Source organism: Stegastes partitus, unplaced genomic scaffold, assembly GCF_000690725.1.
Source record: "Stegastes partitus isolate 25-593 unplaced genomic scaffold, Stegastes_partitus-1.0.2 Scaffold284, whole genome shotgun sequence".
Lineage (NCBI taxonomy): Eukaryota > Metazoa > Chordata > Actinopteri > Pomacentridae > Stegastes > Stegastes partitus.
This window is the reverse complement of record NW_007578015.1, coordinates 297,905-324,508: the sequence shown is the minus strand read 5'-3', so window position 1 is coordinate 324,508 and position 26,604 is coordinate 297,905. Positions and strand designations below refer to the sequence as shown.

Sequence of the window (26,604 nt, the reverse complement as noted above, 5' to 3'; positions counted from 1 at the left end):
ATTTTTCATCCTCAGAATCAGTTTGTGTAGTCATTCTGCAGTGTTTTGACTTCTCGGTGAGCTGGTGTGCTTGAGCTGCAGGACGTGCATCTATATAGTGTCACATTTAAGCCACTTTGTTCATTTTTATGGGGAAAAAAATGCAACTTGGATGCATATAAATGAGTTTTGAGGGTTTAATCAACAACCAGAGAGGATTAATTTGAGTGCAAAGAATTGGATTAAAGCTTAAACAACACTGTAACGTCTTATACTAACTTAAAACTTGATTTCCTACTTCGTAAATGAATTGTATTTAATTCTCGGCATGCTCCTCGTTTCTCTGTATTTTATCTGATTTCTCAGCAGGATGAAATAAACTTGTTTTCAGGGAGCTTTCACGAGTTCATCAGCGGAGTATTACATCCTCATTACTGGTAAAAAAAAAAAAAATTCTGCTCGGTCCATTTATATTTTGAAATCCGGTTAGAGCGAGCAACATTTCTTCTTCCTGCTCCTGCCCCTCTCCATCTTCTCACCCTCCGATGCAGGACAATAGCTTTTATGACCACCTCGTGAATCACGGGAGGGCGATGGGAGTCGGGCCGGAGGACGCTCGGCTGTAGCTCTCCTCCTCCCCGTCCTCAGATCGAATCGCGGAGCACAAGGAGGGGTTAGCGCCAGTGGAGCAGGAAGCAGGGGGCCGGGCGGCGGCGGCGGCGGCGGCGAAGGACTGTCACCCGTTAATAAATGACCACCTCATACGGGCTTGTCATCCCGCTGGAAGAGTTAGTGCCCTTGCCTGGATGGACAGCGGAGTTGGCAATTTGTCTCGCGGCTAGCAGGGGGAATCTTGACTCAGGCATTTAAAAGAGCATTTGGGACAGAGCTGGGCAGGTTGAACAGCTCCCCATAAAATAGCAGAATTGATTATACGTCATAGCTCAGAGGCTTCAAGTGTAGAAATTATTTCATTTGGTGGCGGAAGCTTTTAAAAGGCAGGTATCTCCGAATTACCTCTTGGTGTGCTAATTAGACAGCAGAGTGTGGAGCTTTAGATTAGAAAATAACCTTGTGAACACCTTTATAGTTGGATTGTGGACATTAAGACTTGCCTCCTATAAATATATGTATTTGTAGGCCATGTGCTAGTGACTTTTCTATGGTTTTTTTTGAGTTTACAGTGAAATAGCTGGAGAACAATTGGATGGATTGTGATGAAATGTGGTGCAAACATTATGCTTTCCCCTCCTCATGAATTTAAATTCTACCTCATCAACAAGTCACAAAGCAGATTGTGGAGCTTTAGATTAGAAAAATAACCTCTTGAACACCTTTATAGTTGGAGTGTGGACATTAAGACTTGCCTCCTATAAATATATGTGTTTGTAGGCCATGTGCTTGTGACTTTTCTATGTTTTTTTTGGGTTTACAGTGAAATATGTGGAGAACAATTGGATGGACTGTGATGAAATGTGGTTTTCTCCTTCCCATGAATTTAAATTTTACCTCATCAACAAGTCACGATTTTATTTTGAAAATACCGACAGATATTCGATTAGTTTCACGATTCTTCTATTCCCACCACATGTGTCCCATAACATTGCACCATCATCGTATTTTTTCCCTCCCCTCGCAGATGTTGCATGAAACACTCAAGGTGTTACCCTCGCCGAAGCCGAGCGGCCGTAAATCCTCCGTCGCGGTTGCAAAATATGAGACATCTGCTGAGTCTGGATTTAAAATCCCCCAAAAAAACATTATTTAGAACTCCTTCAAGGCTTCGCCACGTGCTGTCCGGCGAGGACGGCTGCCAGTCAGGTGTGGGAAGAGTTCATTCCTGAGCGATGATGATCCATCACCCGGAGCCCCGCTGTGTTGTCCTAAACAAATGCAGTCTCACTATATCACAGTGAATTGTGTAAATCGCTGCCTTTGTGAGGATGCCATCCCCGCTTGACCTTTTTTTTTTTCCCCCCGTGCGCCTGAGAAAACCTGTTGTTTGGCTCTTTGGAGGGGCTGAAGGGCAGCTGCTTTCTAACCTATTGACAGCTCGGAAGAAGCTAGAAATGCGGTTTTGAAATCCGCGTGTTATTTGAATAAAGCTTGTCCCTTTTCTCACCCGCCATCCACGAATGTAAAACACTCTCCCACCCCTCGACCCCGCTGATAAATCGTCCATTGTGACGGGAACATGATTACACGAAGCCGCGGCTGTAGGCCATTCAGCAGGCAGACGGAGCGCCATGTCACCTCTAAGAGGGCTTTGAATAAATGTCCCCGTCTCCACCAAGGCCCACTTCCTTAATCAGGGTGTCGGATGGTAATGATTAGCTTCCTGCGCGCGCTTCTCTGCCGCCGCCGCCGAATCGTCCACATAACTCATCCCGCCGTTAATAATCTGCCTGCAGAGACAGTGCCCTTCTTTACCTTCAGCTAATCCAGCCCTAATCTGAACCACATTCTTTTTTTTTTTCCCGAAAAATTTCATTTATTATGACAAGTACTTTCATGGAATCAGGCCCGTACTTCATATCCAAAGAGACGGGGATACAAGGTGATTGCATCTAAATCCCCCCCAACTAGGTTAAATTATGCAGTCAGCTGGTGTCCCATAGAGAGAGCCCTGATGGGGGGCTGTTGTTTCTCTTCTGCCTTAGGTCACAGCTTGGAAGAAGAGACGAGATGGTGGTGGTGGGGTGGAGGGATTACTGCAGCATCATTTCATTCTGTGTCTATATCCAAAACCTGGATTAGTAACAGGGAGAGGGATTAGAATTTATTATCACACTCCATGCTCAGGCATCTGTTAAGGGCACCGGTCCTTGAAAAGAAACATATTTTTGCTATTAAGCATTTGCCGGATGAGGAGCGCGGCTTTGTCTTTGGCTCCGATAGCAATGACGATGGGGAGCGGGTCAACAAAGCTGCGATCCCTTATTTTATTTTTATTTTTTGATGATTTGAGCCAAGAGAGGAGGCCCCCTTCTTGAAGATAATAGCGTAGCTGTGTAAGATTTAAATACATCTAAATCCAGGACGCGCCGGTTGCAGTTTTTAATTAACACAACAAGTACGTGGCGTCTCCCCGTGACGCTCCAAAGTGAAATTAAATGACTTAATTGGGGGAATAGTAGTTTTGCATATATTCTTTTTCAATCACGGAGCACTCTCTTTATAAAACATCGGTGTCTTTGGACACGGCATTGAATTACTGTGTGCATTTGTCAATAGCATTTATCGTCACGCGCGGATGCACTTCAGGGAACAGCGAGTGCAGCGCGCTACTTTGAGACAAAGGAACGACAAGAGTTAACCTTGAAGTATTGATTTCCTGCCATCGGGTACATGCGCTATATATCCACAGCTATGTGCTCATTTATCTGTTTCTTTCTCCTCTCTCTCTGCCTCTCTTTCTTTCTTTGTGCAGAAATTCTAAACGGGGGTGTTTATGTTGACCAGAACAAATTCCTGTGCCACGCCGACACCATCCACTGGCGTGACATTATCAAGAACCCTCAGGCCGAGCTGCTGGTGGTGCCGTCCAACAACAGCAACCTCGGATGTGAGTATGGCAACGAAAAAAGCCGGTGGATGGAATTCAAATGTAAAGGCGTCCCAGCGCGGCGCACACTAAAAATGCACACACACCAGCAGCAGCAGCAGCAGCAGCAGCAGCAGTCATGCCCCATCCCTTTCTTTTTTTTTATTCATTCTGTTTGCCTGGCGGTCATTTGGAAGCGAAATCACATAGCGTTAGATCAACGTGTGAACCTTTCCATTGTAGTGGTGTGGTAGCGGCTCTGCAGCGAGGCCCATGGAGCCGCTGTCTGCTGTGCTCTTTTTAAATCTCAGTGAATCTGACAGCCGGTTTGAAGCTGCCCACTTCCCTCGGTGCCCGTCCCCCTCCTCACTTCTGGGTCCCAGCAGTCCCTCAGCTTCCCTCTGCTCTGGACATAACAGGCGTCACTATCCGGCGGACATTCGGTGTCAGAAGAGCTGGCTGTTAAAAGACGAGAGGCTCTCAAACTTTTCGGCACATTTACCAGCCTTTATTTTTGTGCTAATTTCAGGGAGAGGTTTCCCCAAGCTTTCTATCTCAAAGCGTGTCAGGGTGAACAACGGGGTCAGCTCAGGCACCAAAATGGCGGAAACGCTGGGAGTGTCTTTGACGACCTTTCGTTGCCTCCTCACGGAGTAAAATCCGCGTCGACTCGGCGAAGCTGGAAGTTTTGAGGAGACACTTTGGAGCACAATGTGTGTTAAACATTGTTATTTTGTTGATTAGATGGCACTGACGGAGGAGGAGGAGGAGGAGGAGGGGGACGGGAACAAAGAAACAGAGGAGGTGGGCAAAAAAGAAAAAAAAAAAAATGACAAGAGCGTGTGGGAGTCGAGGTTGCCAAATTGGGGGCCCCGCGTTTGCCAAACCGTAGTTAGTATTTAACATTAACAACCCCACAGTGGGAGTGGTTGAAAGGACCCGGTGACAGTCTGCCGCACTTACTCTGTAATTAACCCGTAGTCAATTAAGTCTTGATGATGGGCCACGAGCAAATGAAGGCTGTGAGTGCTCTGTCAGGTCCCACTTTGCCTGCGAGCACTTGACGGAGGGGAGGGAGTGGAAGTCTGTCTTTCATGCTCAGGTTTTCCTCACGAGGGCCGCAAGTCGCCGAGGAGATCCGTCACTGTCGCTGCTCGAGGAGGAGGGGGACATTTTAAGGAGTCGCGCGCGAGTGGACGATTAGGAGTTTCCAAGTTTGCAGATGATGGTTGTTTGTCGGTTTGTTTTTTTGCAGGCAGACGCTGCCATCGCTCGTGCAACGGACGCTGCTGGGGCCACCAGGAAGACCAGTGTCAAACCTGTGAGCATGCACACACACACACACACAAAATACAAAATCCAGGCCCGCTAACTTGCTATAACCGATGCAGATACTAAAATAAAGGATCAGCAGTTTGGGGACAGCCAGTTTTCCTGTCAAGATTAAGATCAGAGAATCGGAACCCGCCCTCATGTGGTTAGCGTTAGCTTAGCATAAGCTGCCGAAATGCAAATCGTCGCCATAAATAAAAGCAAACAAAAGAATAAAAGCAATAAAAAAAAAGTTGGAATGACCCTCTGTATTTACACAGTGGTAGGAGATGATGAAGCACAGCCTGCTTTAGAATAATCTATAATCTCTTTTAATCTGTTTTGACATAGATTTATTATCTTTGGGTTTGTGAGAACATCTTTTTTTTTTTTTTTTTGAGCTTTTTCTTCCCGTTTATTTTTTATTTACTCCGAGAACCAAGGTCGAACACAGGAAAACAAATGGCCAACTGTTGGAAATAAATAACTTTTCCATCGCATGTTGCTACATAACACACAAAAAAAAGAAAGATATATAAGTTTGTCTGGCGGTAACAGCACAAAAGTAGCGGAGGGGAGAAAAAAAAGAAAACGGTAACCGACACAAAGACGACAAAGGAAGCAGGGCGGCTGGAGGAACGTCAGTTCTCCGTATAATTACAGGATGTTCTACTCATGTTGTAAAGACCTAGCGAGGGACTGGCCTGTTTTTCTCAGACTAACACAGACTACAGAGCCTTGTTGTGTGTGTGTTTTTCTTTCTTTCTTTCTTTTTTTTTTCTCACTCCTGCATCATTATGTTCGCAACTCAGCAGAGAGTGAGCACAGCAGTTTTTAATGCCTCAGCCTCGAGCTCCTGCTGACTCGCTGGCTGGTATTTCTCCACCGATGCTGTGTGGGAGACGAGTGTTGGAGCGACTTTAATGCAATAGGTACAAGCCGCGCGTTACCGATCATGCTTCCGTAGCTTCCTTTAAGCTAATGTTGCGATAAAATGGCGGGAAGCGGGTGGGAGGAGTTTCCCTGGTTACCGAGTTGGCATAGCAACGATTAAAACCCAGGCTGGAAGGCATCTTTGGCCAAAAGGGTCGGCGAGGTTGGGATTAAATATGATGTTTCAATGAGATCCAAAGAGTTTTTGTCAAACTTTATTTATCGAGGAAAAAGCCACCTCAGGAGTCATACCTGCAAAATTTAGCTGTTGAAGACAAGAGGCTTGTTCAAGGGCACCTCAGGAGGAGTTGTTGAAAGAGGAGACAGCGCTCCATGTTTTTTTTTTTTCTTTTAAAGTCCGTCTGAGCTTTCAAGCCAGTGATCTTGTGGTCACAAACCCACTTGTCTGACCTTTTAGGTTGCCGAAGCCCCTCGTTGTGTTTTTTTCCTCTTGAATTCCCAATCAGATGATGTTTCTCACTCGAAAAGGGAAGGTTGAGGGCGGCGGCATATTGTCTCTGCATGCATGTGTGTGTGTGTCAGACCTTTAAAATTCAGTCTTTTCACTTCCTGGGCAGTGACAAAAACGGTGTGTGCAGAGCAGTGTGACGGTCGATGCTTCGGGCCTTACGTCAGTGACTGCTGCCATCGCGAATGTGCCGGCGGCTGCTCGGGCCCCAAGGACACGGACTGCTTTGTACGTCACACACACACACACACACACTTTTCATACCTCCCTTAACTTCCCTTCTCCTCTCTTTTTACTTTATCTCTCTCATTTCTGCCTCCACCAACTCTCTGAACTCCATCCCCCTTCGCCACCCGACTCCAACATCTGTCCGTCATCCGAAAGAGATCCACTTTGTTTACCCGCTGATGAATTGTTTGTCATTTTACAAGGCCGTAAAAGTCTGCCACGGCGGCAGTCTTCAAAAGAACAAATTGGTGATTCAATGTTCCAATTAATATCCCCCCCCCACCCCCTCTCCTTTTATCACCTCAAGTTCGTCCTGTTTGGCGAACTCGTGCTCGGCGCCGGGGCTGATATTGTAGTTGTAATTCACGGGAAGGCTCATCCAATTCAATTACAGCCCCGTTTCAGCCTGTGGCCACAGACGACAAAACACTTAAGAGGTTTATGGGAAAACATTTCACCATTTACATCATGGCTGTGGATCAATGGCTCCAATTTTTCTCCCATTTGGTGTTCAAAGAGACGAGGGACAGCTGCATGAGTCGCGTGTCACAGTCGGCGTAAAAATGAAATGCTGCTGCAATATTCTCTCACTCCCAGCGACTTAGAGGGATGGGGGGGTGGGGGAGTCCACGACTCTCGGCTTCACTGTGGTTGCTATTTCGCAGGCTTGCACCAATTTCAACGACAGCGGAGCGTGCGTGACCCAGTGCCCTCAGCCGTTCGTCTACAACCCGACGTCCTTCCAGCTGGAGCACAACCCCAGAGCCAAGTACACCTACGGAGCCTTCTGCGTCAAGAAGTGTCCACGTAAGTCACGCGTTGGCAACCAAAGATCCCAAACACCGTAACTGCGGGTACATAGATGCTCGTAACGAAGCTCGTAATTAAGTTTTATAGCGCTGGTGGTGTCTATTGAAGAAGCGTTTATCCTCTCGCTATTCTGAAATTAGACTCCAGACAATTATTCCAAGTCAAGATAAATTACTCCAACATAAATAAATTGTGTATCTCAATCAACTAGTTGCCACACCATCTGCTTCAGCTTCTGGCAGCTCGGGGAAAAGGAGAAAAAAAAAGAGCAAATCTTAGTTCTTTCTTTCACGGATTGCGGAGTCAGAGTGCAGCGGTAATTCAGCGAGCGTGCATTAAAAGTCAAGCTACGCCAACAGATTGCATATTCAAGTTCCACTGATCATCAAATGAGCATACGCCACTCGCGCTTTTCCACCGCCGACGCCACCGAGCGCTAATTTGATTCATTACTTTTCCTGAGCAATATAGGCCCAGACCATTAGTTCTGATCATTATACAAATGTGATTAAAATACAATCAATTTCTCGCCATTAGCGGGGGTCCTTCTAGGAAATTGCTCCGAGAATAAATGCCGCACTTTGATTTAAAGCAAAATGGACATTGTTAGATCTTCCCGTAGGTGTCATGTATGCGATGGAGCCGGCTAATGCTCGTGTTCTTTGCCGTCAGATAACTTCGTGGTGGACCACAGCTCCTGTGTCAGAGCGTGTCCCAGCAACAAGATGGAAGTGGAGGAGAACCGAATCAAAATGTGCATCCCTTGTACCGACATCTGCCCTAAAGGTAAACCGCACGATGCCGTCCAGAATATTAAGCGATGTAGTTGGCAAAGTCCCATGAACGCAGACGCTACAGTAGCAGTTGGATGGCTGATGTTGCAGATGCATGTGTCGCATGCAGATTTAAGTGATTTAACGTTTGCCAAATAATGGCCGTCATGAGTTTGCAGTTGCACAATTAACCCTCTAAACCCTTAACTGGGTTTAAAAGGCATGCCTATGAGAAATCATAGCATTTATCAGAGCCAGGATCTCTAAAATAAAGAAAGAATATTTGCAACTTTCCAGGGCCTACTGGGTGTAACTTCTCGTTCTGTTGGAAACATTTACCAAATCTAAGCCAAAACTCAGGTCCTTGGAAATTTCAACACAACATGTCAGAGAGTTTTTGTCTGGATGGGGAAAAATCTGATTCCAAGTTGGGGTTTAGAGGTTTACAGCAGTAACTGTGTCATGCTAACATTAGCCACCATAACCCTGAGTGTGTAGCAAAACCCATGAAGACATGGCGGCGTATGAGTTTAAATAAATCCAAGTTTCATTTTGTCAGGAGACAAATTGGTATTTTAGTTTATTTTATTTCCTTTAATAGGACTTTATTTTGATTTTTTGCACCTTGGGCAACTATTTCTCCAACCAGGCACATCAAAATTGCTAAAATTATGATTTTGTGTAAACATAAGACATTTGTGGGAAAAATGTGACTGTGTTTTGGTGCCAAATCGCACCTTTAGTCTGAAGGTTTTAGTATTTTTTTCAAACCTGAGCCTTATTTTCCCACACTTGGGTGCTTAAATGCTTAAACTAGTCTAGCATATATCCAAATAAAAGTGCTCTTTTTTGTTCGACAGGCTCAGATTGTGATTAAACTATTATGTTTCTGAATAAAGAATGTCTGCAGAGAATGGTCTAACATGTGTCAGAAGTCACTATTTGAAAGCTTTCAAAACCCCTTTAACTTCTAGAAACAGCAGTCTGAGCAGAACGTCGTTTTGTAGAAGATTTGGATTGTGCAAAAAGACAGGCCTGCTTGCTTCTTTAGGTTAATTAGCCAGTAGTTGGTTAACCCACTACTAACTTGCAGGGGCACCGTTGCTGCATCCTGGGCTAAGCTCCACCCAAGACAACTGGGATCGGTTTCAAAGAAATACAGTCACTCCAGGAAGTGTGGAATCCTTGTTGCTCAATATTGGACCAATTCCAAACATTTTGGTCCCCATCACTCATTTACACCCAAAACTATGGGAAAATGGGGCGCGGGTTTAATTACACTGGTATTAACCTTTCAAACGATGACACTTTGGAGTAACTTTTATCACCACTCCAGTTTTGATTCATCTAGTGGCGATGTGTTTTATCGCCCATTGCCTGCATCGCTCATGAGTGGTGCTTCTTGCCTTGTAAGAGTTGTGTGCAGAGATGGACTGAGAGCTTTTTACTGAGAAGGTAAAGTTCAGAACATGCGGTTCACAATGTGTAATGTGAAAAAGTTCCGCTCGGTGGGATGAAAGCCAGGTTTTATTCGGTACTTTTTTTCCCCCTCCCCCTTTGCTTCCTCTATGTGCTGGCCCACTTCACTGCATTTACTGTATGTACAAGAGCTTAAAACATTTTAATCTAATAGCTTTATGCTAACAGTGATGATACTGAATCAACAGCAGCCCACAGGAATTACTTAAAAAGCTTTATAGGAAATGCAATTTACTACTATGGGAGCCAGATTTTTTTCTTATGTATTGCACTAAATCTACTTACAGTTGATTTATCGATTGAAGCCCCTTCCCTAAAAATCTACATTTCTAAAAATGTTCATCCCTGAATAGTCTTTCTTCTTACACACAGTAAGCTTTAGGTTAAGTATTCTGTTTATGCTTCTTCTCTTATGACTGCGAATCCAGTGTGCACTCATTGCATCCTGCAGGATAAATATGTTAAATTCAGCATAAATGAAGGTCAGATGTTTCATCCCCAACACAGACGACACGTTAATTAAGATGGACCCGTAACGAGGAGCTGCTCTTACCTGCTCAGTAATTACGAGTCATTTTGCGGCAGGAGCATCAGCTAAATGCCTGAAATGCCTAATGTAAAATTAAACCGCATTACTTGGGTTCAATACGGCGGATTAGCCCCTTCATCATATTGTTCTCACAAAGGTAACTGATCTGCCCTTTCTCTTCGGAGAGGCAACGGTGTTTTCCTTCAGGGGCCCCACCGTGTACGAGCCGCAGCATCCATTGATTGGCTAATCTCTTGATTACATCGTCACATGGCAGGGAGGGGTTAATGAGGGATAGCCCAAGGAACTGTGGGAAATGATAACAAATTAACATTTCAGATATGGAATTGGTTGGTATAAATCACTATCAAAAACTGGTTACACCACTTAATGCCAGCCTTATTCATCATCCCCTCCGCCTCTGTCAGAAATACTTGGCTCACACTAGACCGCAAGTGTAATTAATGCAGATGTAATGAATTCATTATAGGGAGGAATTGGCTGCGGATTGGCCCGTGCTTTCATCAAAAGAATTCCAATGCATGGAGAGGGTGGGTGGTGGGTGGTGGGGGCAACGGCCTTGAATCATGCACCCAAAGCAGGGGCTACATTCTCATAAAAGAGAATAAAAAATTAAAGTGACAAATGGCTAATAGTGGTTTTCTCAAAACGGGGCCTCCGCCACACAAGGACGCGGCGGCAGGTAATTTGTTCGCACCTGAAACAACTTTAAAAAAAGGTAATTATTTGTGAATAATGTATGATTGCGTGCTTCGTCAGTGTGCGACGGCATCGGGACGGGGAGCCTGCAGACGGCGCAAACGGTGGACGCCAGCAACATCGAGAAGTTCGTCAACTGCACCAAGATCAACGGCAACCTCATCTTCCTCATCACTGGCATTAAAGGGTAAGTGAGAAGGTGCAAACACAACGTTGTCATAATGCTGAAATGGTGAACACGTCGCCTATTAGCTGCTCTTCTAAATACCAGTTTGGGGGCTTCAGAGTGTCGATGGCTGAATATTCTGAGGTTTGACCATAGACGGTATAAAAGATGGACGTAGCAACCAGCCCTGAAAAATGAAGCCAACCCGGAAGTGTCAAAACCTGCGTCTGCCAACTGCTGGCTCCAAAAAGCTCTGGCTCCCATAGACTTGAATTGGAAAAGAAGTGATCACAGATCACCAAATCCTGCATTCCTACAACTCAGGATTTTTAAAAAAAAATTAGTTTTCATGGTCAAATCCAGAGATCAGGTGGCCAATCTGAAAATAAATCAATACTGAATTTTTTAAAAATCGTCAACATTTTGCGGGGCAAGGGGCGTGGCTGGCTTGATTGACAGTCGACGATGCAGACGAAGCGAGCAGAAGGCGGTAAATGTGGGCGGGCAGAGAGGGCCTGCCTCTCAATCCGTCTGACCAATCGCTGCTCCGCCCCCCCTCCGACGATTTTTGCGTCACCAAAAATCCAAGATGTCAACCAGGAAGTAGCAAAACCCTGGCTTCATTTTCTCAGTGCAGGAACCAACGGGTAGCTACGTCCATCTTTTATACAGTCTATGGGTTTGACTGAGCGTGGTGGGTGTGCACCACATGACAGTTAGCCATGACGGTAGTATGACATTACCCTTTTTGAAGTCTAAAAGTATAGACGTTAAGACACAGTTCTGCTCTTGAAGTTTGCATCGGTAGATTCAAGACATCTGTCAATCTTTGCAAATCTTCTGACTTCATGAGGATTTTTGCGGTAATGCATATATAATAAACAACAACAAATAATAATTTAAAAAGAAAGCGTTTCAATATCGATTTTAATGTGGATTACTATGACAATGATTCATTTAATCCCGATTAGTCCTGCTGAGTCCACTCTCATTTATCTCCGTTTTGGTCTCCACCACCTCCATTGGTAACATTTTTGCCTCTAGAGCCGCTAAATCCTGCTAAAATAAAGTTTTACTTTTAGCACAGCTGCCCTTGCAGCGTCCATACTGTTGCACACAGTGTGTATTACAACTGGGACACTTGCTCACAACGTTGTGCAATGACTGTTGCTGCCATCTGTTTATACACTCAGGCTTGTTTCTGCTGTTGCGTCGAGGATTCTGGGTCAGGCTTCCAGACTGCAGACTCGTCCTTATTTCTGGCATACTGCATGTGACATACTGGGACACGCTAACATTTTTTCTATATATATATTGTAGGGAAATGTGGGTGCTGGACCGCGCCCCACGTCTGTCTGCTGTTGGGTTGAGCTTAATTGTTTCTCTCCACAGGCAACAGCTTTAAAATGACATATAGTTATTTACTTTTAATCTAAAAATATTATATCAGAGCAGCTTTTGATTGCTACTTGTCGATGTGTTGCAAGTAACATAGCCCTGGAGACGGGTTCAAACACTTCTAAACTCACATCCCATAGCGTCGGAGAGAATCTGGCTCGGGAAGGTCAACAAGCGCCGTTCCCCGTTCAATCAAAAACCAAAGCGCCCCGAGGCTCCGAGGACAGGATGATGCAGGACCGCGAACGTCCCACCTTTGCTCGGAGAACACATTTTCTCAACGATGCCTTCAGGTGCATCGGTTTCTCTGCCTTTCGTAGCCATTAACTGCTTTGCTGTTTCCTTCAGGGACATGTATCACGGCATCGGACCCTTGGACCCCGAGCGCCTCAACGTTTTCCGCACCGTGAAGGAGATCACAGGTAAGGCGGCGTCGCCTCGGAACAGCTAATAACGACGTTATTAGTGCTCGTGTGAATTGTTTGGCCTCTGAAGTAGCAAAAGAAGAGGAAAGCTGGGTTTTGTCAGTGAACTCTAAAAGATGCTCTTGTGGATATAATACGATTGTGTGCATGCTATATGCTTTCAGTGTGTGTGTGTGTGTGTGTGCATCCCTGTGTGTGTATTTATTCATTAGCTATTAGAGGCCTTAAGGGATGAGCAATACCTCGTATACAAACCCTTTTGTCATATTAAACTGCGACTTGCAGTTGAGCCAAACAGCTAATGGAGCGAAGCTGCATTTTCATAATGAAAACCTAAGCAATAAGAAAGAGCAATGGCCGTTCTATCCCAGCCATTTCCTGCTCTATCCCTTTTAATGTCGTTTCCACAGATGCTGATTTGATATAATCTGTCATTAAAGGCAAGTGCAACCGGACAAATTGCGCAGAATATTAAATCCATTCTTTTAATTAACGTATATTGTCCTCTCCCTCGCACATTTTCAGCGAGGAATGGGTTCTTCGCTGAACTTGTTCCTCATCGAAAACACTTTCCTTTTTTTTTTTTTTTGCTCCCCCCCCACTCTTTCTTCCTTTCACTATTTCTACTTAAAATAATACCTTCATGATGGTTGTTAATTATCCATTCACTGTATGAAGAAAAAATTAGGGCTACTTAACCCATTAGAGCCCGACGAACGCTCGCGTCCCTTCTCCTTGATTAGAAAGTGTTTATTAAGACATCGTGCGACAGAGTTTACACCAAATGTAGCGACAGTTAGAACCGGCTGTATGTGCATCTCCGCGCTCGTTATACTCACCAAATCATCATTGCATTGATATTTAATAACTACATATGCACATAATGTCTGTGCAATGCAATCACAAGAAGCTACGCAGTCATGTCCTTATATTATATTATGAGAAAGAGCTGATTGTAATTGTGCTTGTTTGCTCGTACTGGAGCAATAATGTTATGAAGAAGGTGAATAAGTCTTCATTATGCGTAACACAGCTCTAATTACAATATACAGCAGAGCTTACCGTTATGGCCGATGCTCGTTGTGTCTCCAAAAAGTCGTCCAGTTTCCAAATGACAGCAAGTTATTTCCTACTTTGTGTGAAAAATGAACAATACATTGCAATAATCCCAAAGTCGTGGTCGGCAGTGGTGTTCCTAGACTCTGGAGGGGCTCGGGGCAAACTGGCCATAGGAGGCCCCTTGAAAACATTTTCCCCGTCATGGTTCTGATATCGACAGATTCCACACAATCTCCCCGACACAGTTATGAAAAGATATCGGTAATGCCAGCTTTTATTTGGTGACATAAATGCAGTTTTTTTCCCTTAATATAAAAAATAAACATAACAAATCCTAAAAAATCTGGATAGCTGAGATTGTTCTGAAGCAACGAGGACTGGACCCAAACATCAGAGTATGTAGTTGTTGTGGTGGTATCCGGATATATATTCAAGCGGCATTTTTTTGGTGACACAAATGTGATGCGACTATTTTTTTCCCACTTAAAGCCGGTGACACACTGTGCGATTTTCGGCCGTCCCAAAGATAAGAATCGTGAGAGAATCATGATGATATCTTTGGTCTTGGCTCTAAATCGGTGGTCCTATGTCGCGCTGTGAGGCAGGTTCAAGGACGGCAGTTGTCATTGTCTTGCGACAACCTGCGATAAAACTCTGACAGAAATGTGGGTAATCATCTCATCATGTGACTGCAACCTACGTGAACTAACTAACCAATAGAAATGCAGCATGAAATGATCAGCGCGAAACTAGCTCCCTTTGCAAAAGTGGCATCCCAAGTCTTTCCACATTCTCCTCCTTCTCCTCCGTTTTTTTTGGATTTCTCTCCAAACACATAAATGCCGCAAGTGCGAGGGCTCCGTTCATGCTTTGCAAGTTTCTTTTTCGTGGATGGATGCCGCACGTTTATGCCGTTTTATTCGCATTCATTCGTTTTCATCGTGCAATCAACGCACAGTAAACTTTATTAGATTCAAGTCGAACAGTGTAGTTAGCTGTGGACTAGTTTGTAGCCGGCCTAATATAAAGGCTAATATACAAAATCATCTAGACAAATCCTAAAAGATCTGTAAAGCTGAGATTGTTCTGAAGCAACAAGAGCTTCAAAGTGAATACTATCAGGGAAATAAAAGGTTTTGCTAATCAACAGTGTTTCTTGCTGTGTCTTTAGGTTACCTCAACATCCAGTCTTGGCCTGAGAACATGACCGATCTGAGCGTTTTCTCCAGCCTGGCAACCATCGGAGGCAGATCTCTGTACAGGTACGACCACATTCACACCATCTCTCTCGGTTAAGTCGACCTTACAGCGACACCACTTACCGCTCATGTTCCGCGTCACTTTTTTTTTTAACATGTTCGAGTTCAGATCCCATCACAGCCATTCTCGTTGTTTTCTTTTCGCATCGTGACGCTCGCTGTCGGAGCTTGCTGAGCCGCCGGCCTGTCTCGCTGCGCACAGAAGCTCTTTGAAGCGCTGCTGTCACACAGCTTTGATTAGCCCTGTTTTGATAACAGGTTCTGTGTTTGCTTACAAGTGGCAGATCCGAGGGATAACGCTGGCAGAGCCGAAGGAGGTCCGGCCTTGTTTGCTCAAAACGCCGCTGATGAACATGTAGCCCGGCGGTGTTTCGTTAGAGCCGGAGGAACCTTCTGCATCTTGCTCATTATAGTTGTTGTTGTACTTTTTTGTAACTTTGTCGTCCCTCTTTCTTCTCATTGATCCCATTCTTTCTCACCATCTAATCCTCCACTTAACTCCACCTTTGGCTGTGTTTTCATCCTAAATTTCCCATCTTGTTAAAATCAATCCTTTATTCTCCCTTCTCTCTCCTCTCCATCTTTACATCCTAATTTCCTCCTTCTTCTTGCAGCGGAAGCGGCATCTCCCTCCTGATCCTGAAGCAGCGTTGGATCTCCTCTCTGCAGTTTCAGTCGTTGGACGAGATCAGCGCCGGAAACGTCTACATCTTCAACAACAGCCGCCTGTGCTTCTACAACACCGTCAACTGGACGTCGCTCTTCAGGACGCCGAGCCAAAAAGTCCTCATCCGCAACAACCGAGATCCAAGGGAATGCAGTGAGTAGCGGCGAGGCGGCGGCGGCGGCGTTCCTGAATTTTTCACCGTTTGTGCTGCAGATTCTGATGAAAGAATTTAGAGCTATATTGCAACGTCTCCACATGATTATGCAGGATGTTTAAAATTTTGAAGTGGTTTATTTTTGGAGAGCTTTTTTTTTTTTGATTGCACTGGGCAACATTTCAATGGCAGCAGCCAGCCACATCCTCCAAAAGTAAATAAATAACTGAAGACAAACATGAAGTCTCCTGAGCGGCCGAGACTTAATTCTTCCATCGCAGACGCTCGGCAGAAGATGCATGTTTAATTTGAGCTGGGTTTACAGAAAACAGAGGATTTTGGGGGGTTTAACCCTTGCGGATTGCGGATTCGTCCTCCTTTCCTCAGCTGAATTACTCTCGAAGTATTTGTCGCAGCGAGGTGTTGTTACATGAAACCAGTAATGAAGTGTTGCTTTGAATTCACAGCAAATTAGATCACAGTTAGAACCTACATCTCCTCCTCTGTCCTTGTTTTTGAAATGCTACTTTACGACCAATGCATTGCAGTAGAAACTCTTTAAAGACAGATAGAACTTCTGCAAAGTTTCCTTTTCTCCAAGTCAAGAAGTCCCATTCGGAACATAACCTCCCATTTCCAATAATACCAGCCGTTACAAAGAGCAGTGCAGTTTTGAAATAACATAACCCCGGTAACGACATTTTGTTCATCCATTAGGAACTAAGCGCTTTTATCCTCCAGCTTCTCAGATGAAAAGTATTCCCCGTCCTACTTCTGATGTTGCCGGGTTGCGATCGTCCCCGACGCGATTGTTAAATCTCTACTGAGAGCGTTTTACAGTAAGATGCATGTAAAACACAACAATTCCACAATATAAATACGTGCTGTCTTTGATTTAAAAAAATAAAAATAATAATAAAAAGGCCAATGTAAGTGTAGGAAGATGATGGAAGATCTGGATGCTCTCAGAATCAGCTTTAATGGCGGAGTACGTACACGGCGTGCAAGGGATTTGGTTTCGGCTCAGGAGAATGATAGAATAGGAAAATAAAGTAATATAACTATAGAAAGGAAGAAAATATATACAAGAATTTAGACATCTAAGCAGAACACATGTCGGTACAGTGGTGCAATTAACAGTTATGCCTGAGAATGGCTCAGCTGTTCAGCAGGGTTACGGGATAAAAGCTGTTCTTATGTCTGAAATGTGAAATAACTGCAAGAAAATTCTCATTTTTTGAGTGTTTACTGAACCGTCTGACAATTTACATGAGTAAATATGATTAATTTTTACACACGAGTTTGAATTTGTAGCATTTTTGCTACATCCGGCATGAGTTACTGATCAATGGTGGGTTATCGCTGCACTCAATGGGTCTGATTGTGTCCATCAGGTTTAGTAGGAAGGATAAAAATATCTCAAAACCTCATGTATCAAATATGATGCACAGTGGCCCGGTGGTTAGCTAGAACAGTGGTCCCCAACCCGTTTTGCATCACGGACCGATTTTAATCAGGAACATTTTCTACGGACCGGTCATTGCACAAAAAATAATTGTTTCTACTATTAAAAAGTTTCCTAAATTAATAAAATTGCTTGTTAAATATGGGTTTCCGTCTCAGTATCGAGTCTCTTTCCAAAGAAGCTCTCCTGAGATGTTTGTTTTCTTATTTATTTCGGCAGCGGTTAGCGGTTAGCATTAAAACTAACAAGAGTCAAGTGCGAGAAACAAGACGGACGCGACGGGAAGACGAGTCATTTTTCAAAATAAAACACCCTGCAGACTCCACTGGAAATAAAAATAAACCAATCAAATGTTTTTTTTTTTGTTTTTTTTTTTTTCTTTCTGTGCGGCCCAGTACCAATGACCCACGGCCCAGTACTGGTCCGCGGCCCGGTGGTTGGGGACCGCTGAGCTAGAAGATCCTGGTTAAGACACCTGCATGGAGTTTGCATGTTCTCTCCCCGTGTAGCGTGGGTTCTCTCCAGGTTCTCCAGCTGGGATAGTCTCCAGCCCCCCTGCGACCCTAGTGAGGATTAAGCGGTGTATAGATGACGGATGGATGGCGTTACAGAGCCGGACTGTTCTGAGAAAAACAAGATACAACGTGTGTGGCCTTGACCTTATAACAAGATAAAGATAAGAGATCGGAGGGTGAACTGTGGGGAACCTTTGTGCTTTGTTCTGCCAGTGATGCTAAAACCAAGCAGCCTCCAGCGCCGGTGGAAACGAGTGTGTGTGTCGGTACACCTATTAAACCCTCCCGTTCTCTTTATTTTCCCTCCCGTCTGCACTCTAATTAATTCCAAACTTTGATTCCCCCCACATATCTCCGCGACTCCCGGCTCCGCCCCCCCAGCCTTCGCACATTGACGCCGCCGTTTCCAAGGCAACGGCACCACGGGCGTCTCTCGCTCGGCTCGCCGCGACACTCAATGCGTCACGCGGCGAGGCGGGTTGGACTCGCCGACAGCCACGGGGAAGCGGGGACCTGACGGAACGAGGAACAGGCTAATAAAAAAGAATATTGGTCTTATTAATCACCGGCTTGGTCTTATTTGTACCATTTGTTACCCTTTCATGACGTGTCAGGTGTGTTTGCCAGGTGGAGATCACCAGATAACTCGGGTTTTTCCTTTCCTGCCTCGCTGCGGTTGATATCATTAGTCGGCTAATGAGTGCGGTGTGTGTGTGGAAGAGTTCGATCGACGGGGACCTTACACAGGCTTCTTCATTAGGCCCGACCCGCCGTCTGCCATTGACCGCCACGTTGTTGACAAAGGGTTCGACCCCCGCCGGGCCACGCTGGCGAGGAGGAGACGTGGGGGGGATCGTCTGTGCCGAGATAAACAGCATTGATTGCCGGGGTTCAGAGGGGTTCTGGTCGGGGTGTTCTTAAAATGCAGAGGTGTGAGGGAATACCAATGTTTGCAGATGGGCAGCCCTCGGCGAGACCCGAACGCGTACATACAAATGAGCAGAAACGTGCACCCGGCGCCGACTCGTCTCCCAGTAGTGAATGCAGGAGGACGCAAACTGTGAGCGCAAACACTTTAAATCTATAAGTGAACCCTGTGAATCCCAAACATCACTCCTGGTACATTTTTAGCTCATTTTACAGTGTAGTAATAAGTCCACTGCTACAAGTAGAAAGAACTCAGAAGGATATTATAATTATAATGCCATAAACCATTAAAAGAAAACAAAAAACTAGTTGAATTTCTTGGAATATTAAATTTACAAACCTAAAATAAACTGGAATATCCTCACAGGTGTTATCATGACTGTAAAAAATGTGGCTAAGCATATTACTTTTTACTAGTCCCGACTTATATTTTTAATTTCCTCCGTGCTAACACTGCCTGCAGTTCAGCCGAGCTCCGCTAAAAACGCTCTGAATTTTTGTCATGTGACCGTTTGTGCGACTGAACCACTCGTGACGTCACAGTTGCACGGAGAAGCATATAAATTTTTGTTTTGTGCAGATTTTGGTTAGTGCAAATGGTTAGTTTTTGGCAAATTTTTGACTTACAATACATTTTTGAAAAATGAGATTTGATTGTTTTGCTCAATAGAATCGAAACCCACTCGTGGTTAGTTCAAGGACTGTCGGAAAAGTTGAAAATCCAGCATTTTTTTCTGTTTTTATTGCCTCTTGATGTGGTAAATTGTGTAGCTTTTTTTGTAAATGTCATGCTTTTTAAACCCACTGGTAGATTTTGGGGTTAAATTGCTACTAAACCATTATTAGATTGTCAATATTTAAGTTTCCTCTTAGCTTGAATTGCTTTGTATATGTGTGTCTGCATGTGTAAACACATTAAACCTTGTTGGTGAAGATCATCAAGGTCTTGTTTAGTCGTAGCAACTGGACTTGCTTGAAAGAAACCCTAACAAACCCCATTGTGGCAGGGGGCGCTAACGAGTCGCATCATGAAGGGGAGGAGCCACAAACGAGTCGCATCATGAAGGGGAGGAGCCACAAATTAAAACCGAAACTCAAATGTTAATGGCTCCTTAAGTATATAAGCATCTGGAACTCCCAACTCATCAGTCAGAGCTGGTAACGTCTTCAAGGAAGCAGTTGCTACGACTAAACTAAGCATTCACCCTCGTGTTTCTATGTTCACACCTCCTTTCTCTTTACAGCCCAGCAGCGAATGATCTGCGATCGGATGTGCTCGGACGACGGCTGCTGGGGCCCGGGGCCCGACCAGTGCCTCTCCTGTCGGTTCTTCAGACGAGGCCGCACCTGCGTCGAGTCCTGCAACCTCTTTGACGGGTGAGCGGTCCAAATAAAAAAATCATTTCCTTTTTTCTTTGATGCGCTTCGACCGAACGTCTCACGAGCGTCCGGTCGACACAAATCTGTCAAACCGTATGAAGCAAATGAGCGTCCCCCCCACCCCCGAATGTCAGATCATTCCTCTTGCAGGAAGCTGCATTAATTCTCCAGCAAAACAGCCATACGTGATGAGCGGAGGAAATAAAAATCGATTTAAGCAGCTTTAATTCATGAGAATGAAGTCAAAACATCCTCAAGGGCTCAGGAGGAGGAGAGTCTAATTGCCGATTGGCATGAATGTAATGAGAAGATCCAATAAGGAATTTCACAGCGCGAACAGTCAAAGGAACATTTGGCCGCGCGTTACATCCATTGTCCGAAATCAATTTAAATATATTGTTGAATTGCCCATTTGGGCAGACAGACGTGAGTGTTTACTGCTCCGAGCCGGAAAATGACTGACATTTGCCACAAAGGCTGACTGATGTTCAGGTTTCTGTGTGAATAATTGCATTCAGGTCACTGCTCTGTGTTGCCAAGAGGCACATCAAAAAGATCAGTGCCAACTCACCTGGGGGAGAAACACTCCTTTGTAGATGTAGTTTCCAGCCTCTTTTTTTTTTTTCTTTGCTACTCTTGAATGAACGAGGGGATGTTCTGAATCACAACACCCATCTAAAATAAGACTGTAGCGGCAGCATCTGCCACAAGATAAACACGACTCCCTCTCTCTCGTCTGGCTTGTGTTCTCCCCAAGGGGGGGAAAAGGAGGAGGAGAGTGCATGTATGTGTGCGAGAGCGAGCAACCCTCGGTCATGTTGACTTGTTGCCGGTCCTTTTCCGGCGCCGTTTGTGGGAGGGAGGCTTTGAAGTTTGCCGGGAAAAACAGCTCATAGCGGAGGCTTTGAAGGAGACGTGGCGGGGAGCTGCCGAAGCCTCTCCGTACTGTAAATACAGTCGATGCATTGTGGGTAACGTTCGACGGCTGCTGCTTCTTCTTGTGTCGCCGGCCCGAGCTGGGGCGATGGAGACGCCACCTGCCAAGCGACCGCGCATCGGAAAATGACAGCTTTACCTCGAATAGCCTGGACAGCTTTACCTTCTAAGAGTTTATCGAGAGAATAAACGTGAAGCCGAAAAGAAACAAACAGTGTATTAAAAAGTGATTCAGAAGCATTTAATGCCCCGAGGCTAAAAGCTTGGACGTGTTTCGTTCATTAGGCTCTGAAAGCGGCGTCGTGATTCATCAAATACTCCATAAGTGATAGAAAAGGTAAAGAAGCAACTGTTTGGCGTCTTAAAGTCTTGAAGCTTTTAAATGATGATGATCCTTCTCAGAATGCAGCCCTGAAATTTTGACTTGACTCATGTTTGGGGTTACAAAATGAAGCTAATCAACAAATATCTGCATGAAGTCTGCAGATCATTGTGTCAGTTTGACCTCCGATCCCCGGAATAAAACCGACATCGCGCCACTAAACGGACTCCAAAGCGACAAAGGATCGCCGAGTTACTTGGAAATATCCTCATGTAGCAGCGTCATGACTTGAATCGGTGTCAAACAATGGCTTTCCAGCGTTTAGAGCCTTATAAATATGAATACGCGGCTCCAGTCGGAAAAGAGAGCCGCTTCTCCTGACTGAATGGTGCAATAACTATTACCGGTGATGAAATAATAAACTTTGTCAGGGGGGTTTTAGGGAGAGGTCGCTGCCGAATGTCTAAAAATGGCATCACCCTAATCAGGCACAGACAGCTCCGGCCCAGACGGCTCGATTTTTTGTCCTTTAATTTTTTATTTTAAAGTAATTCTCTCTCCCTGTGTGTGTAATTCGTTTGCAAAGAGCAGAAACACGGTGCAATTTGAGGAGCGGTTAGCTCTTATTTTCTACAGGAAACGAAGGAAGAATGTCAGAATGTGCCTGAAATTTATTCGGTGGCTTAGCAGAAATAAAAAAGAGGGGGTTTACTTATTTACAGGATGCTGATGAGCAACCTGCCTGTGAGATTGTATTACCGTAATTTCCAGATTATAAGCACCTACTTTTTTTTTGAACGCTTAAACAATGATGCGGCTAATTTATGGATTTTTGCGAATTTGCCTCGAGACGAACGCGACATCGAGAGCGACGACGACACTGAAGACTTTAGTGGTTTTAGTGCGCAGGAGCAAGATGAAGATAGCGGAGTGTGATTTTTTGTTTTGTGCAGATTTTGGTGAACGTAAACGGTTAGTTTTTGGCAAATTTTTAAATTACAATACATTTTTGAAAGATGAGATTTGATTGTTTTTCGCAACAAAATCAAAAGTCACTCGTGGTGAGTTCAAGGACTGTCGGGAAAGTTCAAAATCCAGCAGTTCTTGCTGGTAGATTGGGAAACTTTGGCGATATTTCTTTGGAAATAACATGCTTTTTAAACACAGTGGTAGACTTTGGGTTTTCAAAAGGTTAAATTGCTAATAAGCTATAAACTATTATTGGATTGTGCTGTTTTTAGTCTCTTTAATCTCTGTTGAAGATAGAGATCAGTGACTTTTCCTGGTAGGCTACTGTATTTTTTAGTTTTTAACCAGCTGTGTCACAGGAACTGTTTGGGAAAAAGCATTTACAGTATGTATTGAATTAAAAGTTTAAAAAGTCTTTCTGTGTAAATACCTCATGTTACAACACCTGCAGCTTAAAGACAAGTGCAGCCTGTAGATGTACAAAACTTGTTTTCTTTTTAAAGTCAGTGGGTGCGGCTTATATTAAGGTGTGCTCAATAGTCTGGGATTTACGGTAACTGCTTTGTCACTAAAGAAATTTGTCCATAACAATCAAAACTGATTTAAATCTGTCGTCTCCTTATGCAGCGATGCACCGCTCCAAGTGCTCCTGCAACGGCTTCCTTAAAAGTCCTGCTCTGTAAGTGTGTCGAGCACCATTTGCGACACACTTTCATCTTGAACTAATTGCAGAATTGGGAGGAAATTGTGCGAGTAGGGCAGGTGGGGAGCGACGATGATGTTGGCGCAGTCAGATTTGTGGGTGAATTTATGGTGCACAACCAGCTTGGTCTTCATCCGACACTCCTTTTTTGGCCTTAGAGACTTTTTTTGGGCCTTTTTCCACTCCAAATACCCCACTGTAGCCCCAGACTTAACTTCCATCACCAGTAATGATCCTTGACGAGCAATCTGGAGATTCTGATTTCGTCCAAGGTGAAAGTGCACCTCCAATCGGTCAGAAACATCGCTTTAGGTGTTGATTGCAGGAAATCCTGACTTCGCCTGAGCTGCTGTTTGCACGTGTTGCATATGCATGGCTGCGCTCAAGGGGAAACGTACTTCCTGATCCCGCCTCGTACACTGAGTTCATATGTTAAAGCATCCCTTTACCCTGCGTTTGCACATACAGCTCTATCTCAAGTTCACTTACTGTATGTGGACTCGCATCGTCCGCCGCATAGATTTGCCTAATGTCTCACTTTGTTGCGAGGCTATTGAACTGTACGTCTCTGCAGAATTTCGTGTTGGCTCATTAAAATGTTTTCAGATTGGTGATTTTAAACCTTAAGATTCCTCAGTTCGCTCTTGTTATACGTCTCCATTCTTAATGAGCGGAGACACTAATTCCCTTTAGTTTATACATCTGTTGAATAAAACAAAGGAAGAGCAAAGGAGTGCGAGAGGTATGGTGGGGGGGGTGCACTGAGATGGCGTCCACTGGGGTTGGAGTGGAGGAGGGAGGGTTAGGGAGGCGTGGAAAGTGTTTAATTAAAAAAGTTTCTCTGGTGGTTTGACCACGCGCTGGCTTTTGCTGGATGTTTTTGAGGTTTGAATGGTGGCCACAGTCCTGCTTAAATTCCTGCTAAAACAGGGCTAATCCCCCATCAGGCCGTCCCCCATGGGGCTTTGGTGCACACTTCCAGCCGTGAAGGGGGCCAATCAGGAGGAACGGCTTTGACGGAATGGAAATGACCCCAGAGAGCACCGCTGCAGAGGTCTTTGTCTCTCGCCCAGTCTCCTCCATGTATCTTCTTTTTTTTTTCTTCTTATTCCTCAACCAACAAAAGAGATATCTCTCCACTGCCTGGGCCTTTTTCTAAAGGATTCCCCTGGACAGAGCTTCCAGGGGAGAAATCTAATTTATTTTGGAACAAGGGAAAGAAAGACGAGGGAGAAATGCAAAGGGAGCGGTGGGAATTTCCTTTGAAACCTTATTAATAAAAGCCTGTATGCACTGTATTTTTGGGCTGTTTGAGACAAACCGCTGCGATCGCAACAAACCAATAGGACCATTGGAACGCCCCGACACCGGGGCTCGGCAGAAAGCAAATCTGGGATTTTTATCTTCCCTTTTATTGCCCTTTAATGTGATACAGTTGAACTCGGCAGCGTCTGAATGTCTTTTCTCGGAGCTTTTAGAGCAGCCGAGTCGAAAAGATTTTCTCTGAATATTCCCCGCATAAAACACACACGCCCGCAGGAGATCTACATTTCTCACTGCCAGATCATATATATTTTTAAAAAAAAGAGCTCACAAGGAGGACTCTGTTGACTCTTACATGCAAATCCAAAACACAACAGTGAGTCACTCTCATTATCCCACCGCTGTGAGAAAAGACGGGTCGGTCTGCAGCCGGCCCGTCCGTCCTCTGCATCGGCCCATCGATCCCTCTGATGTGAAAAGTGTTTTTGATCGGCAGTGGTTTCGTTATTGACAGCAGCCAGCCTCTGCCCCGCCAGAGACGCCTTCACTTCAAAAGCGAGGATAATGCGCCGATTCGGACACAAACAAGACAGAAATTTATAGATCCAGTGCCCCCGCGCAGACACACACATTGACACACCCATGTGCACATTGGACAACATGGCCCGAGGCGGTGTGTAGCTGCTGCCAGTGTAATTGCAGCGTGTGAACCCAATATCGAGCTCTATTGTTTAGAAGTGGAGAAAACAAAACCAATATAAGCTACATGCATTGCTTTAAGTGCCAGTTGCAATCCCTTCATAAAAGAGAATCCCCTTTTGCCTCTCTACTTCCTGCCCTCCTATGATTTGTTCGTTATTCATGAAGCATATTGACCACACAGATCTTTTGCCCCTCCGCCTACCGGGAGGGCAGGAATCTGGTGCGGCATCGGAACGCCTCCCATGTACAGCTTGTGTTTATATGCACGTGGAATAATTCAAAATGCTCACTTAATCAATATTTCAACGCTCTTCAATCTATAATACATGCATCTCTGTTTTGATTCCCTCCCCTCCGCCGCCCATCAGGGAGGTGCGCGAATTCGCCAACGGCTCCGTGTGCCTGGAGTGCGATAGCCAGTGCGAGAAGATGGATGGAAACACGATGACATGTCTCGGCCAGGTAAGAGCCCTCCACTTCAAACGTTCTTCAACTTCCTTTTCACTTAATTTTTTTTTTTCCCCCTCCAAGATTAAAAACCACTCCCCTCATTTTTCTACGCGAGATAGCCTCATATCTCCCCGCGTGCTAAAGTGGATGTTTCTTTTGTTACGTGGGAGTCTATCTGTTTCGGATTGGGTAGATAGAAGTGCTGTTTGCAAAGGTGAATAGTAGGTTAATGGGAGGGATGATAAACTACTGCTATAGGAGATGCTTTTGGCACACACACACTCTCCAAAACAAAAAAAAAAAGATTAGTTTCTGACCTTCCCGTGGAGTCCCCTCTTTTTTTTTCCGCACCGTGACTCTCCAAAATGTTAGAATTTCCCTTTAAAATGTCAGCAGAGAGGATCTGAACACGCATGGGCGCATAAATCAAAACGCGTAGCATCGTTTGCACGATCACGCTGCTTATATTGTGTCCTAAAAGTCACTACGACAGAATTTAAAGCACCATGCTGTGGCGAACTTTCTATTTCAATAACATCTCAAAGCGTTTGTTCGGATCCGACGTCGTTTCTGCATTTAGATGCTTCAGGAGGATTCCGTCCTGGAGGGGTTGTTTTCTACGGCGATACACCGGCGGTTACCAAACCTGGAGGGGAAACCCAAGGAAAAAAAAGGGGATAATAAAGCAGGCAGAATGTATTTCCGCAACAACAAACAGTATTTATTTTTCGCTAATGGGGCTTGTGGATTGCCGGATATTTTTTGCCGTATCACTCCAGAGAATAGTCGTTTATCGGTGGTCGTGTAAAATGCGGTGGAATGACGAATTGGTTCAGGAACAAACGAGAAAACCTGGAAAACACACAAAAAAGAGACTCTAATTTTACAAAAATCATGGCGAGTTGCTCCAAATTGCATTTCAATCGATGATTAAAATGATTAAAACCGCACCAGACGAACAATTACCTACACTGGGAATTTTTTAAAAAGCAGAAAATAGCTTTGAATAAATAAAACACAATCAAATTAGCACTGATCTCGCTCTGAATATGCAGAATAAAGAAAGAAA

The 26,604-nt window shown here is 44.6% G+C and overlaps 1 protein-coding gene across 1 annotated transcript in view; it reads left to right on the top strand.

The window, feature by feature from the left end:
- Positions 1 to 26,604, top strand: part of LOC103357967 (receptor tyrosine-protein kinase erbB-4) — a 300,821-nt gene that overhangs the window by 207,973 nt on the left and 66,244 nt on the right. Inside the window, exons 4-14 of the mRNA XM_008282741.1 lie at positions 3,410 to 3,544; positions 4,779 to 4,844; positions 6,346 to 6,464; positions 7,130 to 7,271; positions 7,947 to 8,060; positions 10,836 to 10,962; positions 12,688 to 12,761; positions 14,995 to 15,085; positions 15,703 to 15,902; positions 20,055 to 20,187; positions 25,454 to 25,547. Of these exons, the coding sequence (XP_008280963.1) occupies positions 3,410 to 3,544; positions 4,779 to 4,844; positions 6,346 to 6,464; positions 7,130 to 7,271; positions 7,947 to 8,060; positions 10,836 to 10,962; positions 12,688 to 12,761; positions 14,995 to 15,085; positions 15,703 to 15,902; positions 20,055 to 20,187; positions 25,454 to 25,547 (1,295 nt within the window). The remainder of the gene's footprint in view (positions 1 to 3,409; positions 3,545 to 4,778; positions 4,845 to 6,345; positions 6,465 to 7,129; positions 7,272 to 7,946; positions 8,061 to 10,835; positions 10,963 to 12,687; positions 12,762 to 14,994; positions 15,086 to 15,702; positions 15,903 to 20,054; positions 20,188 to 25,453; positions 25,548 to 26,604) is intronic.